At 44.1% G+C, this 12,946-nt stretch overlaps 2 protein-coding genes across 3 annotated transcripts; both read right to left on the reverse strand.

Moving 5' to 3' along the window:
• Positions 1 to 166: 166 nt before the first annotated feature.
• On the reverse strand, positions 167 to 5,906 carry CHCHD2 (coiled-coil-helix-coiled-coil-helix domain containing 2). Its single transcript, XM_059898259.1, has 4 exons — positions 5,751 to 5,906; positions 3,262 to 3,511; positions 1,711 to 1,861; positions 167 to 466 (listed from the first exon to the last, which is right to left on the reverse strand). Exons 1-4 carry the CDS (start codon positions 5,798 to 5,800, stop codon positions 456 to 458), a joined length of 462 nt encoding a protein of 153 aa, XP_059754242.1. The 5' UTR covers positions 5,801 to 5,906; the 3' UTR covers positions 167 to 455.
• Positions 5,907 to 11,286: 5,380 nt separating this feature from the next.
• On the reverse strand, positions 11,287 to 12,194 carry NUPR2 (nuclear protein 2, transcriptional regulator). 2 transcript variants are annotated; one of them, XR_009497582.1, is made up of 2 exons: positions 11,769 to 12,194; positions 11,287 to 11,502 (listed from the first exon to the last, which is right to left on the reverse strand). XR_009497582.1 is itself a non-coding variant. In XM_059896892.1 (2 exons), exon 1 carries the CDS (start codon positions 12,133 to 12,135, stop codon positions 11,839 to 11,841), a length of 297 nt encoding a protein of 98 aa, XP_059752875.1. In that variant the 5' UTR covers positions 12,136 to 12,194; the 3' UTR covers positions 11,287 to 11,502; positions 11,833 to 11,838. The 2 variants fall into 2 exon arrangements, 1 of the variants encoding a protein (XP_059752875.1); XM_059896892.1 differs by having other exon boundaries at positions 11,833 to 12,194.
• Positions 12,195 to 12,946: the final 752 nt, after the last annotated feature.

Consider the following 12,946-nt stretch of genomic DNA (forward strand, 5'->3'; position numbering starts at 1 on the left):
CCTCAGGAAGCTCTGCCAGATCCTCCACGTGGCCACTACTTTAACATCCAGAGACTACAGACTAGATACACTTAAAGACATGTAGAGACAACTGTGTTCTTCTGCAAAATGCATTCTGTTCAGCATGTGTATACCATGTGTGATTTATAACCTTATACTTGAGACACATTTGGAAATAAAATCACTTTATTCTAATTAATTCACAAACAAAAGCATGTTTAAGAGGCCACACAAACATCCGCCTAGCCCCAAACTCAATATCATCTCAGTGAGCTTCCATATGGTGAGAATACCCTCTTCCACTGCAATCCTGAAGCACAAAAGCTATTAATGATTGAGGAGCGGTTTAACTGGTGGCTTCACACTTTATATCCTCACTATCAATTATATTTTTAATGCTAAATCAACGTGGTCATGAGAGATGATTTTCCATGCCTTCAACTGGAACTTCTTGATTAAGCTAACCCTGCAAACAGAAAAGGTTTGTTAGAAGAGCACTAGCTACGTATTCTCAACAAAACAGAAGTCCTCCAAATTATGAAAGCAGGGATGAAGCCCAAGGTTATTAGTTTCTTTCATAAGCTGTTTAAGGCATCCTGCAACCAATAAAACCTCAACTCTACACTTTGAAGCAGAAGCATAATTACTCTGGTATTAGACGTAGCTTCATCAAAGACTTCTGATAAACTTGGCCATGCAATCTCTTAATTCCACAGTTCGACCACCTATAAGGATTAACTTCTCCCCTATTTCCTACATAAATGAAGGTGGGGAACTTTGAGAACCACTGGCCCAGACCAGGGTTTTAAAACGTTTTTCTGTAAAGAATCAGGTAAATACTTTTGGCTTTGTGGGCCATATAGTCTCTGTCACAACTGCTCAACTCTTCCTTTGCCATGGAAAGCAGTCATACACAATACCTAAATGAATAGGAGATGGCTGTGTTTCAATAAAATTATTTACAGAAACAGGTGTCAGGATGGCTTTGGTAAATGAACCACAGGTGGTCAACCTCTGGCCTAGACCAATTCAGTATAAGAGGCCTGAAAAATGACTCTGTATATATTAAATATACTCTGTGACTCCATGAGAATCAACTATAGATTTATCCACAAAAACCCTTTCTAAGTTTCTAAAGAAAATCTGCACAACTATAAAATAAATAAATAAAAATGCAGGCGGGAAAATGAAAATAATCATTTTTAATAGATGGTGAATTCTTAGGTTGATAGGAAGAAATCACACAAACACAAGTTGACTGCCAACATTCCAGAGAACCTAAATCTCAAAGTCCCACTGAGGGATTTAATAAACTTGCCCCTCTCAAATGAGGTGCGCAGAATGACAATGCTCTATCAGATCTTGTGCTCATTCCTGGACTTTGGTGAAATCAGCACTAAGGCTATGCAATAACCACAATAAGATCTTGGCACACTAATCTATACCTGCCTAAGGAAGAATCAGATTCACAACGTAACTGAATCTGATTCTTCCTTAAGCAGGTAAAAGCCTAAGATAATGACTAGAAAACTCTGGACCAGCTCCTTGTTAGAAGAGTTAGATTATTTTTAGAGTAATTTAAACAATATCTCCTCTAATTTGTCAGTTTAATTTATCAAACACAGACTCCCTAAGTTTTATAAGGTCCAGGGGTACCATTCAGTGAATTAAGCAGATGCAAGTTCAACCATGGATTGATGTATCACCTACCGTTCGCCAATCTGCACTGTTTCAGCACCTCACTGAAACCTTCACAAAGCTTAAGGTCACCCTGGTTCTGGGCACACTCCAAAAACTGTTTCACCTCAAAAGAGCATGGGCCATTCTGCTGCTGCTGTGCCAGCTGGGTTCCCTGAGGCTCCTGCAAAGGCATAACATTCAGGACTGTTAAGAAGGAAATCAGGGACTTCCCTGGTGGCGCAGTGGTTAAGAATCTGCATGCCAATGCAGGGGACACGGGTTCGAGCCCTGGTCTGGAAAGATCCCACATGCCGCGGAGCAACTAAGCCCGTGCGCCACAACTACTGAGCCTGCACTCTAGAGCCCGCGAGCCACAACTACTGAAGCCTGTGCGCCTAGAGCCCATGCTCTGCAACAAGAGAAGCCACCACAATGAGAAGCCCGCGCACCGCAACGAAGAGTAGCCCCCGCTCGCCACAACTAGAAAGCCCGTGCTCTGCAACGAGAAGCCACTGTAATGAAAAGCAGAGTAGCCCCCGCCCAAAGCCTGCGCACAAGGAAGAGTAGCCCCCACTTGCCCCAACTAGAGAAAGCCCACATGCAGCAACGAAGACCCAATGCAGCCAATAAATAAATAAATAAATAAAAATTAAAAAAAAAAAAAAAGGAAATCAGACTTATACCTGAACAAAGAGCAATAGCCACTCTGTGAGGTTAACTGGGGGAACAGAACTAGAACCAGATGCAAATTAAAGTTTCTATCTAATAACATGGACAGTGAAAAAAATTAAAGGCAGAAGGAAATGAGCTTTAACAAAAATCCCAGTTGTAATCAGAAAGATTCATGAACAAAGATGCAAATAAAGTGGTTATCTGGGCATCTAAAGACCAGTGGTTCAGTGATGTTTCATGGAGGAAAAAATGGGCCTACTGTAGAAAAATAGATGGATGAGAGCTTTAAGTACATCAGAAATACAATAGAGTACACACCCATGCTCCTTAGAGGAGAAAATTCACATATCTCAGAAAGAAGGGCAGTGGCAAATACCAGGTAAGAGATGAGAGAGCACAGAGCCATTAAAAAGATTTCTGAACGCTTAACGAAGATTGAGACTGAATTAGTTAAGCGTGACCAGGACAAACAAAACAAAACATATATATGTATGTATATATATATATACACATTCATTCATTCACTCATTCATTTATTTATGCCAGGCCACACGGCTTCTGGGGTCTTAGTTCCCCAACCAGGGATTGAACCCCGGGCCCATGACAGTGAAAGCGGCAAGTCTTAGCCACTGGACCACCAGGGAATTCCCCAAAATACTTAAAATCAGGGGAACGTGGCTGCTTGACAGTGCATCAGGTTGAACCGCCACAATTCTACTCCTTGAGAAGAAACACCATTTGTCCAGGACTCTCTGACGCTGGCCTAAGTAAGGTACTAACGCAACTGCTGCCAGGTATGGATAAACCATTCTCCACATGTGGAGACAGTCCCAATACATAAGGCACTTACAACTAACTAGGTTTTCTCATAAAATACACCACCGAAGAGAATGCTGCCCCAAATCTTACCTGGTAAGTGATGTCAGGCCTTGAGGGCTCAGCATTACTTCCTCCACCGAAGCCACCAGTGATGGCATGACCCAGAGTGTGGCCGACGGCAGAACCCACAGCCACGCCGGCTGCAGTGGTTGCCATCTGGGCCATCAGACCTGGCTGCCGGGGAGCAGCAGCAGGGGAGCCAACGGCAGATGGTGGAGCCACTGCTGGTGGCTGAGCTGCGGGCGCTGGCCTGGGCGCAGTTCTCATCTGAGGTGCCCGGCTGTGAAAGAAAGGAACAGAAAGTATGAAGTTCCCACTCCCAACCAAGTTTGGAAATTGTCAACTTTTTTTTTTTTTTTTTAATAAATCCAACGGGATATTAAGTCTATGCTATATTCTTTTTTTAAAAAATAATATTTATTTATTTGGCTGTGTGGGTCTTAGTTGCAGCACGCGGGATCTTCTTTGCGGCATGTGGAATCTTTAGTTGCGGCATGAGGAATCTTCAGTTGCGGCATGAGGGATCTAATTCCCTGACCAGGGACCGAACCCAGGCCCCCTGCATTGGGAGCGCGGAGTCTTAACCACTGGACCATCAGGGAAGTCCCAGGAAATTGTCAACTTAAATAAACAAACAAACAAACGAAAATCCCTTGTATATTAAAATAACCTCAGGATTTCATTTTAAATTATTAAACGCAAATACTACATACATACAAGAAAACCTTACAGAACACAATTCCCTGAACTATTTACATCATTTTCTCTTTAACCTTTTACGGTTGTAATCACCAAGTATTACCTTTTCTTCCCTGCTTTTTTCTAACCATTTCCATGTATTCACAAAGTCTATAGTATCTTTAGAGAACAGTTATTCCAATACGTCATAAAAATCAATATAACTGTTAATGAGACAAAAGCCTCTACCTTCGTGGAGCTGACATGCTATTGAGGGGTCAAATAAATGTTAAGAAAAAAATATTGAGAGAGAGGGCAGCATGTTGTGGGATGCTGCAATTTTAGGACAGTCAAGGGAGGTCTCACTGAGCTGGTAACAATTGAATGAACACGGAAAGATAGTCATATGGGGAAATAAACTAGTCCAATTCCTTCATTTTACAGATTAGAAAACTGAAGCCCAGTAAGTGGAAGTGACTTGCCTGAACTGTTATACCTAAACTGATTTCAACTATTTCCCATCTGTAGAACATTTGGATGTCTTCAAAACTTCACTAATATGTCCAATGTTGCTCCAAAAATCTTTCACACAGATTATACAAACTCTGCATTTTTAGATTGTTTCCTTGGGCGCTCTTCCCTCAAATGATGCTAGGTCAAAAGTTTATGACTTCACTTCCTATCAGGTGGTATCTAGTCTAACTTTACAAAAATGTGGTTTCCTCTCCTTTGGATAGCAGCGTCTTTCCATTAAGTGAACTCCTTCCCTATGCTCCTAGCATGCAGTCTGAACACAATTCACCTTAGTCTAGAGAAGCAACGTGGTACTCTGCTAAATGTCCTGAATTTGTCACCGGAAAACTCAGGTCTGAGACCTGGCTTCTCTACTTATTGGTGGCATGACCCTGGACAAGTCACTTATTCTGAGTCTCTAGTTTCCTTACTCCTGTAAAACAGGAAAACATCTACCTCTGAGGCTATCAGGAGGTGCAATTGGCAGTACATTTTACAAGTATTTTATGAACTAGAAAACGTCATGTACATGTGAGGCCTTAGTGACTGTGTCCCCTACTGGGCTGAGCCCTTGGAATGCTCACTGCTCCTGGAAGGTTCTCAAAGATTATTTACTGAACTGAAATACGATCATTTATCCTGATTATACTACCTTACACTTTTTTTTTCTTGCTATTTTAAAAAAAATTTATTTATTTAATTTACTTATTTTTGGCTACATTGGGTCTCCGTTGCTGCGCGTGGGCTTTCTCTAGTTGCCGCGAGGGGGGGGCTACTCTGCATTGTGGTGCGCGGGCTTCTCATTGCGATGGCTTCTCTTGTGGAGCATGGGCTCTAGGCACAAGGGCTTCAGTGGTTGTGGCGTGCGGGCTTCAGAAGTTGTGGCGCACAGGCCCAGTAGCTCCGCGGCACGTGGGATCCTCCCGGACCAGGGCTCGAACCCGCGTCCCCTGCACTGGCAGGCGGATTCTCAACCACTGCGCCACCAGGGAAGCTCTTCTTGCTATTTTTGACGTTTCAGCCAAATTACACTTAGGAATATCCATTTCTTTCTAGAAGTGGCCTGTTTTAACTTAAAATGGACTCTAAGTATTTTAAGTAATAATTCATGGACATTCCAAATTAGCAAGTTTGCCACTAACCGGAAAACTAGCCAAAGCCCTACAACCAGCTTGCGGCGACCGGAGGCGGGCCCACGCCGCCCCAGCCTTCGGACTCCCCCGTCCCCCGCCGCCCCGCCGCCCCGCCGCCCCGCCGCCCCGAGGCCCAGCGCAACCTCCCTCTGCGTCACGGCGCCGGCAGGGCCCCAAACCTCGCGGTGGCCTCACCTGGCCGGAGGGGCTACGCGGGAAGTGCGGCTTCGGCTTCCACGAGGCATCTTAAATGCGTGGCGAAGCGGAGTCCTCAAGCGCGAGACTCGGAGGAGACCCTGGCTGCTTCTGCGACGAGCGAGAGCGGAAGTCGGAAGGCGGGGCTAGACTCAGCGCGCGGCCAATCAGAGCACAGGCAGAGGCTTTCCTTTCGCCGACGTCTCCGCAGGTCTGAAGGTCACAGGAAGAGCAGGACGTCACGGCGGCGCCTTGTCGTGCACGGTTGATGTCAGGAGCTCGGCGCCAGGACTGTTTAGAAAACCGGAAGTGGCCGTGTTGTTGTGCGGACCTTGTCCTCCGAGCCTAGCGCGAGTCACAACCGCGAGCTGTTTGCTTCCTAGGGCCCAAGAACCGTCGCTACTACCTTCAAACGTTTGCCTTATTAACATGGTAGGTCAGCTCCAATCTTGAGAGAGTGAGTCAGAGCTCTGGCGTGATTGTCGCTGGACCTTGGGCCAGTTACTTAACCTTTCTCACCATTAAGTTACTCATTTGGGTAAATATTTTTTGAGGCACAATGTGGGCACATAATAAGACGGAAAACTTTAGGGATCGACAGAGCTGAGTTGGTTCTACTTGTATTTTGTCCGTGGATCCAGTCAACAAAAGTTAAATTCAGACAGTAATAATGCCTTACATTTATGTATTTCATACATTTCAAACCCCTTTCATATATTATAGAATTTGTGCCCGTAATTGGTAGGGTATTCGTTCACTGATAATTAAGTGAGATGTTCTGAATGATCTCCAAGTGCTAGCTAGGTTCTGGAGATAGAGCAGGAAATAAGACTACCTCCAAGGAGTTTAAATTCAGGGAGGCAAGAGACAAACACCTACATAAATTAGATGGTGGTGATATGAAGCGAAAGCAGGGTAAGGGTGGTAGGGAGTTAGGGGTTGGAGAGGGCATGAGTCTTTGAAGAGGAAGTATTTGAATGGAGTCCTTGAGGAAGTGCGGAAGCAAGCCTTGTGTTTATCAAGGGTACGAGCATTCCTGGCAAAGGGAACGGCAATTGCAAAGGCCCCAAGGATCTGTGCTTCAGTGATACTTGGTGTGAAATGCTCTTTTTTTTTTTTAAATTAATTAATTTATTTATTTTTGGTTGTGTTGGGTCTTCGTTTCCGTGAGGGCTTTCTCTAGTTGCGGCAAGCGGGGGCCACTCTTCATCGCGGTGCGCGGGCCTCTCACTATCGTGGCCTCTCTTGTTGCGGAGCACAGGCTCCAGACGCGCAGGCTCAGTAGTTGTGGCTCATGGGCCTAGTTGCTCCGCAGCATGTGGGATCTTCCCACACCAGGGCTCGAACTCGTGTCCCCTGCATTAGCAGGCGGATTCTCAACCACTGCGCCACCAGGGAAGCCCTGAAATGCTTTTAACAGTACATTTTAGCGCCTCTGCAGTAGGGGACAAGTTAACTAGTGGCATTTCATGGGGGGCTTCATGGGAAAGTCCTTGGGGGTGGGGTGGGATTTATGGAGGAGAGAAAGCAGAGGTAGAACCTCCATTTCTGCTTGGATGCCAATCAGAAATTTCCCCCTTCCACCAGAGGTAGCAGAGTTTAACACAGCCTTTCCAGCAACAGCAGAATGTTTGTGGAACTGAGGGGTAAATAATGCAAAAAACTTTTGTGAAAAACAAAGTTTTATTTTCACAGAACTTTTTAAAGAAATGAAAGGTTTAAAAATGATAAGCCTTTGTATTCGCCTTTGGATAATTCATAAAAAGAGATGGGAGAAAGAAACCTTATTTATAAAGGACATTCTGGCACCAGAAGAGCTTAGAGTGAGCAGAGCTTTGGACAGACAGGCATGCAGACCAGAACAGAGACAATTTTAATCATACTTAGCTAAGTCATTAATTCCTAAATTGAAGAGAGAAAATTAGATGTTTGTACAAGGTTATTTTGTGATAGTAAAAGATTAAACAATCTAAATTCCTGTCAGCAGAATACAGGTTAAAAAAAAATTATGGCACATTCACACAATATGCAGCTATAAAAAAGAAAGACGTTTTTCTGTGTATTGATATGAAATGATTTCCAAGATAAACTGTCAAGAGAAAAAAAGCCAGGGGCAGAATTGAGTATAGGGTGCTATTTGTGAAATGGAGAGAAAAGCCCATAGTGTACATGCATAAAATATCTTTAGCTGATAACACTAGTTGCCTTCAGGCAGTGGCACAGGGGTGAGACTTTTACTGGTAACATTTTCTATCTCTTGGATTTTGAAACAGTTAATGTATTACCTCTATTCAAAAGACAAGAACATGTAAAAAGTTAAAATGAATAGCAAAAAAGTGGGAATTGAAAATAAATAGAATTCTGCTACCTATCATTTGCAGTTTGGTGGGTTAGGTGTGCTGAAGTTCACACTTTAGTAAAATTTATATAACAACTTATTCCGTAGTGATCTCAGTCATTCTCAACAAATGCAATTACAGTGATCAAAATTTGAACAACGAACTCTTGCAGGCATTGTTACAGATATTTGATACAGATATTTCGCTGAATGGACTTTTGATGATTGCAGTAAAAATTCTACTGAAATTAGGTGGTAAATATCAGAAGTTTTAAAACTGTGCAAACTCTGTTCCAGAAATTCCATGTCTAAGAATTTGAGAAAGTCATGAATGTGAAAGAAATTAGCCATAAGGATGTTGATTTAACAAAATGTATAAAATAGGGAAAATGTGAAATAACCTAAGTGTCCTGCAATATACAATTAGTTAAATAAGTTATAATACATACATACAATGAAATGCTATGCAGCCATTCAAAATGTTGTGAAAGAATATCTGAAGTGAGAAGTATCTTCACAAAATACCAAGTGAAAGAGCAGGTTACAAAGTAGTATACATAGTATGTTTGTATTTTGAGAAAGTTCTTTTATATTTTAAAGGCTGTAATTATATACATCCCAGTAGTGATGTTATCCATTGGATAGTGATTTCTTTCTTCCTTTTTTTTTTTTTTTTTTTTTTTGGCTTGTCTGTATTTTCCAATTTGTCTACAGTGAACACACAATAATTAAACCTACATTGGTGGTTTAAAATATGTCCTCAAATTCCTTGACACTCCCTTCAAAAGGTGGAGCCTAATTCCTCTCCAGCCTCCTGAAAGACCCTGAGTTAGAATCATTCAGCTAAGCCACTCCCAAATTCTTGACCCACAGAAACTGAGATAGTAATTTGTTACACAGCAATAGGTAACTAATACACATAACTTCTACAGTGACCATATTTAAATTTTAAAAGCTATAGTATCTAAAATGAGCAAAATCTAGTTAGAACATCTTACAGTGTTGCTTTAACATAGCTGATGTCTGTCTGGGTATGCTGTACTTTACAGCAGGAATTGTGTAGGAACTGAGATGTTTAAGACATTAAGGTCCATACACTGTAAATGTAGTTTTTTCTTTGGACAACTAAGACATAGTTATATGAATATAGTGCCTTGCACATATCATACAAAAAAGAATGAATGAATGAATTAAACTGTTGATCTAAAAGTACAGAATACTATAAAACAAATGGTTAAGTGGTGTTTATATGAAGTTCTAAAGGATTTTAAAGGAATGGACATTCAGTGTGGATGAAGGCTTCAGGGAGAAAGTGGCACTTGGTGCCACTTTCACTTAGGTGAAATTAGTTTTAGAAAAATTAAAATTGTAAAGGGCACACTGAGTAGCACAGCACAGATTCAAAGGAAGAAGCAGAATTGAATATGGTGAATTTAGAGGACAGAAGACGTGTGTCACGAACCAGTGTGTTTTTGGAAGTTGTGAGAAACAAACTTAAGAAAATCCAATAGATGGGGACTTGCCTGGTGGTCCAGTGTCTTCCAATGCAGGGGACGCGAGTTCCATCCCTGGTCAGGGAACTAAGATCCCACATGCTGCAGGGCAACTAAGCCCACGTGGCACAACTAGAGAGAGAAAACCCACACGCCACAACTAGAGAGAAGCCTGCGCGCTGCAACGAAAGATCCCGTGTGCCGCAGTGAAGATCCCATGTACCACAGCTAAGACGCGACGCAGCCAAAAAAAAAAAAAAAAAAAAAATCCAATAGATGATTTGCAGCATAATATAAGGCATCTAAGCTTTTTGGCCTGCAAAGTTAGAGCAGCACTGAGGGTCTTTATATTATTAAAATGGTCTTCTGAAGATTAATCTGGACATGTCTGAGATATAGCAGAGGGAGACTAGGGGTAAGGAAAAAAATCCTGAAGGCTAAGACAGTGGTGATGGGAACATTATTACTAATTATTTGAGTGCCTGTTGTATACCAGGCACTGAGAGCTTTACGTGCGTTATTTCATTTATGCCTCACAAGAACTCTTGAAATAGGTACTGTATCATCCCTATTTTATAGGTAAGGAAACAGATGCTTAGAGTTTAAGCAACTTGCCCAAGTCCATACAGGTGTTTGACTCCAAAGCGAAGACTCCTACCATACCACACTGCCTGAATGTTGGAGACATTTTAAAAGAATTAGTGAAGTGAGTGAAAGAATTTAAGACTTCCCTGGCAGTCCAGTGGTTAAGACTCCGCACTCCCAATGCAGGGGGCAAGGGTTCCATCCCTGGTTGGGGTACTAAGATCTTGCATGCTGCATGGTGCGGCCAAAAAAAAAAAAGACTTCGTGACTAGAGAGGAAGAAGAGGGATCATGTTCTGTAAACTTAAAAATAATTACCATTTATTGAGCACCGGTTATGTGCCAAGCCCTTAAGGGTGTCAGACATTTTATATATTTTATCTATAATCCTGTTTGGCGAAGTAACCCAATATTATTCCCATTTTACAAATGCAAAACCTGAAGCGTGGTGGAACTTGAAAGTAGCTACCACTCAGAAGTTTGCTGAATGTCAGATTGATGAACACCCATAGCTAGGATTAAAATTCAAGTTGCTCCTTCCAGAACACCACCCTTCTCCCCCAACAAAGGACTCACCGCTGGGCGCAGAGACCTGACTGAATGCAGAGTGAAGAGAAAGAAAAGGGACCCTGCCATACTCTGCATAATTTTTAAACTATAACCCTAGTTCTTGGACATGGAGTTTGTGGGTGGTTCTGAACCACAGAAGGATGTCTACAGTTGAGGAAAACTGTGATGCTGGGAAGAGTTAATGTTTTTGAGTATCGGTTACGCCACGTTTTCTAATTAGCTGTATGACCTCTGGAAAGTTACTTGAGTTCTGTGCCTCAGAATCCCGTCCGTAAAATGGAGATAGCATTCGCTTTAAAGGATTGCTGTGGGGTCAGCAGCGCAGAGAACCTAGCATACAGCATTACAATTTAAAATATTCCTATTCTGGCAAATAAATATTAAGCCTGCACAGTAGTATATGACACTTGGGTTGAAATCTTGACAAATTCCTATCTTTGTTCTGCCCACATTCATCTTTGCGACCCCTTCTTTGCAGATAAGAACTCAAATATTTGTGGACTTGAAACAAGTTACCACAGCAACTTAAAAAAAACAAAACACCAGAAGAGTTAAAATGCCATTCTTGCTGCTCTTTTAATTAAAAACCCTAAACAGGCATACCCACTTGGATGTTACTTAATTAACAATCAGTAAGGAAAAGATACTGAACTTAAGCGATGTCGAAAAGAAGTTCTGTTGAGCAACACGGACTGTTCCCCTTGGGACCACAGTTACAGCTGGAGTCAGAGAAAATACTTTTATCAGGTCCTTCGGGTATGGGTATCCTGTTGAAAACCAGACAAAAACATAAATCAGTTATTCTCTTTAGTCCGTGCATAAAAACTGGAAGTAAATCCCTTACTTGTATTTTTAGAAAGATGTTTTCTGCGTTTCCCAGCCCCTTCTACCCAACTAAAAAATTCCAAAAGGTAGAATTTTAACTGCCGCCGGGAGATAGGCTGGGAGTTTAGGGGGCCCAGCTAATAACTCGCTACGCAGGGCAGCCTCAGGAGGTGGCGACTGTGCCGCGTTCGAGTCGCAGGGGGCGTACCGGAGCGTTACCAGGGCGCTCGCGCGGTTGCCCTGGGCCCCGGCCTGTGGCTGCCCGCACGCACCAGCGCTCAGGCGAGACGGGTGCGCGGCCGGGGCTGCAGCTGGCGCTGGCGACGCTTGCGCTGGCCGTTGAGGAGCTTCTGCGCGATCCTGCGCTCGTGGCCGCCGGGCACCCACCAGTTGGTGCGCAGTTCCCGCTCGCGCCGCGTCCGGCCCTTGCTGCGCCCGGCCCCGCAGGCCGGGAAGTCGCGCAGGTAGTAGTAATCCGGACAGTCATAGAGCTCCTCCTCGGAGCCAACCAGCGGCCACGCTTCGGGTGGCGGCGGCTGGGCCTGACCCTGGACACCGGGAAAGGCCGGGTCCATCGCGCCTGGCCTCCTGGTCGCCCGCGCGCGCCCCGGCGCGCGCGAGTTTCTGGAGCCCCCCCCCCCCCAGCGCTTCGATTGGCTCCGCCGAAGGTGGCGGGGCCTAGGGCCGACGTCACAGAGCCGGGAAGGTACTCCGCGCGAGGCCTCTGCGATCTGGCACGTGGAACCGTGATCCCTTCCTCCATCCCGGCCTGTGCGCCGCCGGAGCGAGAAGGGTATTTGGCAAAATTCGACCAAACACTTGTTTATGTCGGTCAAAAATGGGAAATTATCCAAGTATCAAGTGTGAGGGAGCTGTGCATTCCTCTGGCGGACTTTTATCAGCATTGAACATTTTGTTAGGCTATTTGATGACAGGAGTAAGTGCTCAATAAATGATGCAAAGTGAAAAATGAGCTTCTGAAGTAATATCTCTGGTATCCCAGTAATATATTTTTAAAACATGTCTGGAGTGAAAGGAAATGCGCTGGAATGCTAAAAGTGTTTCTGGCTGGTAGGGACATACACACATTAGTTCTTTTTCCTTTCCACAGTCCACGTGTTTGATAAGGGGTACGAATTAACTGTATTAAGCGAGCGAGCGATTAAGAAGGGAAAGTCACCCTGCCTGGTGCAAGGCCGGGAACCGCGTGCAATTTCGGATTATCAGCAGGTGCCCAAGCCCTGCGGCCAGGGGACGCTAAAATTGTGGTAGCTTGATGCGCCGGCAGTTTTGGGGTGAGGGCCGAGAGTTGGTAGCGGCCGCGCGGGGGAACCAGCGCGAGCCCAGCGTCCTACCCGCCAGCCTCGGGTGCGCCCGGCCCCGCGG

This window comes from Balaenoptera ricei, chromosome 15, assembly GCF_028023285.1.
Source record: "Balaenoptera ricei isolate mBalRic1 chromosome 15, mBalRic1.hap2, whole genome shotgun sequence".
Classification (NCBI taxonomy): Eukaryota; Metazoa; Chordata; class Mammalia; order Artiodactyla; family Balaenopteridae; genus Balaenoptera; species Balaenoptera ricei.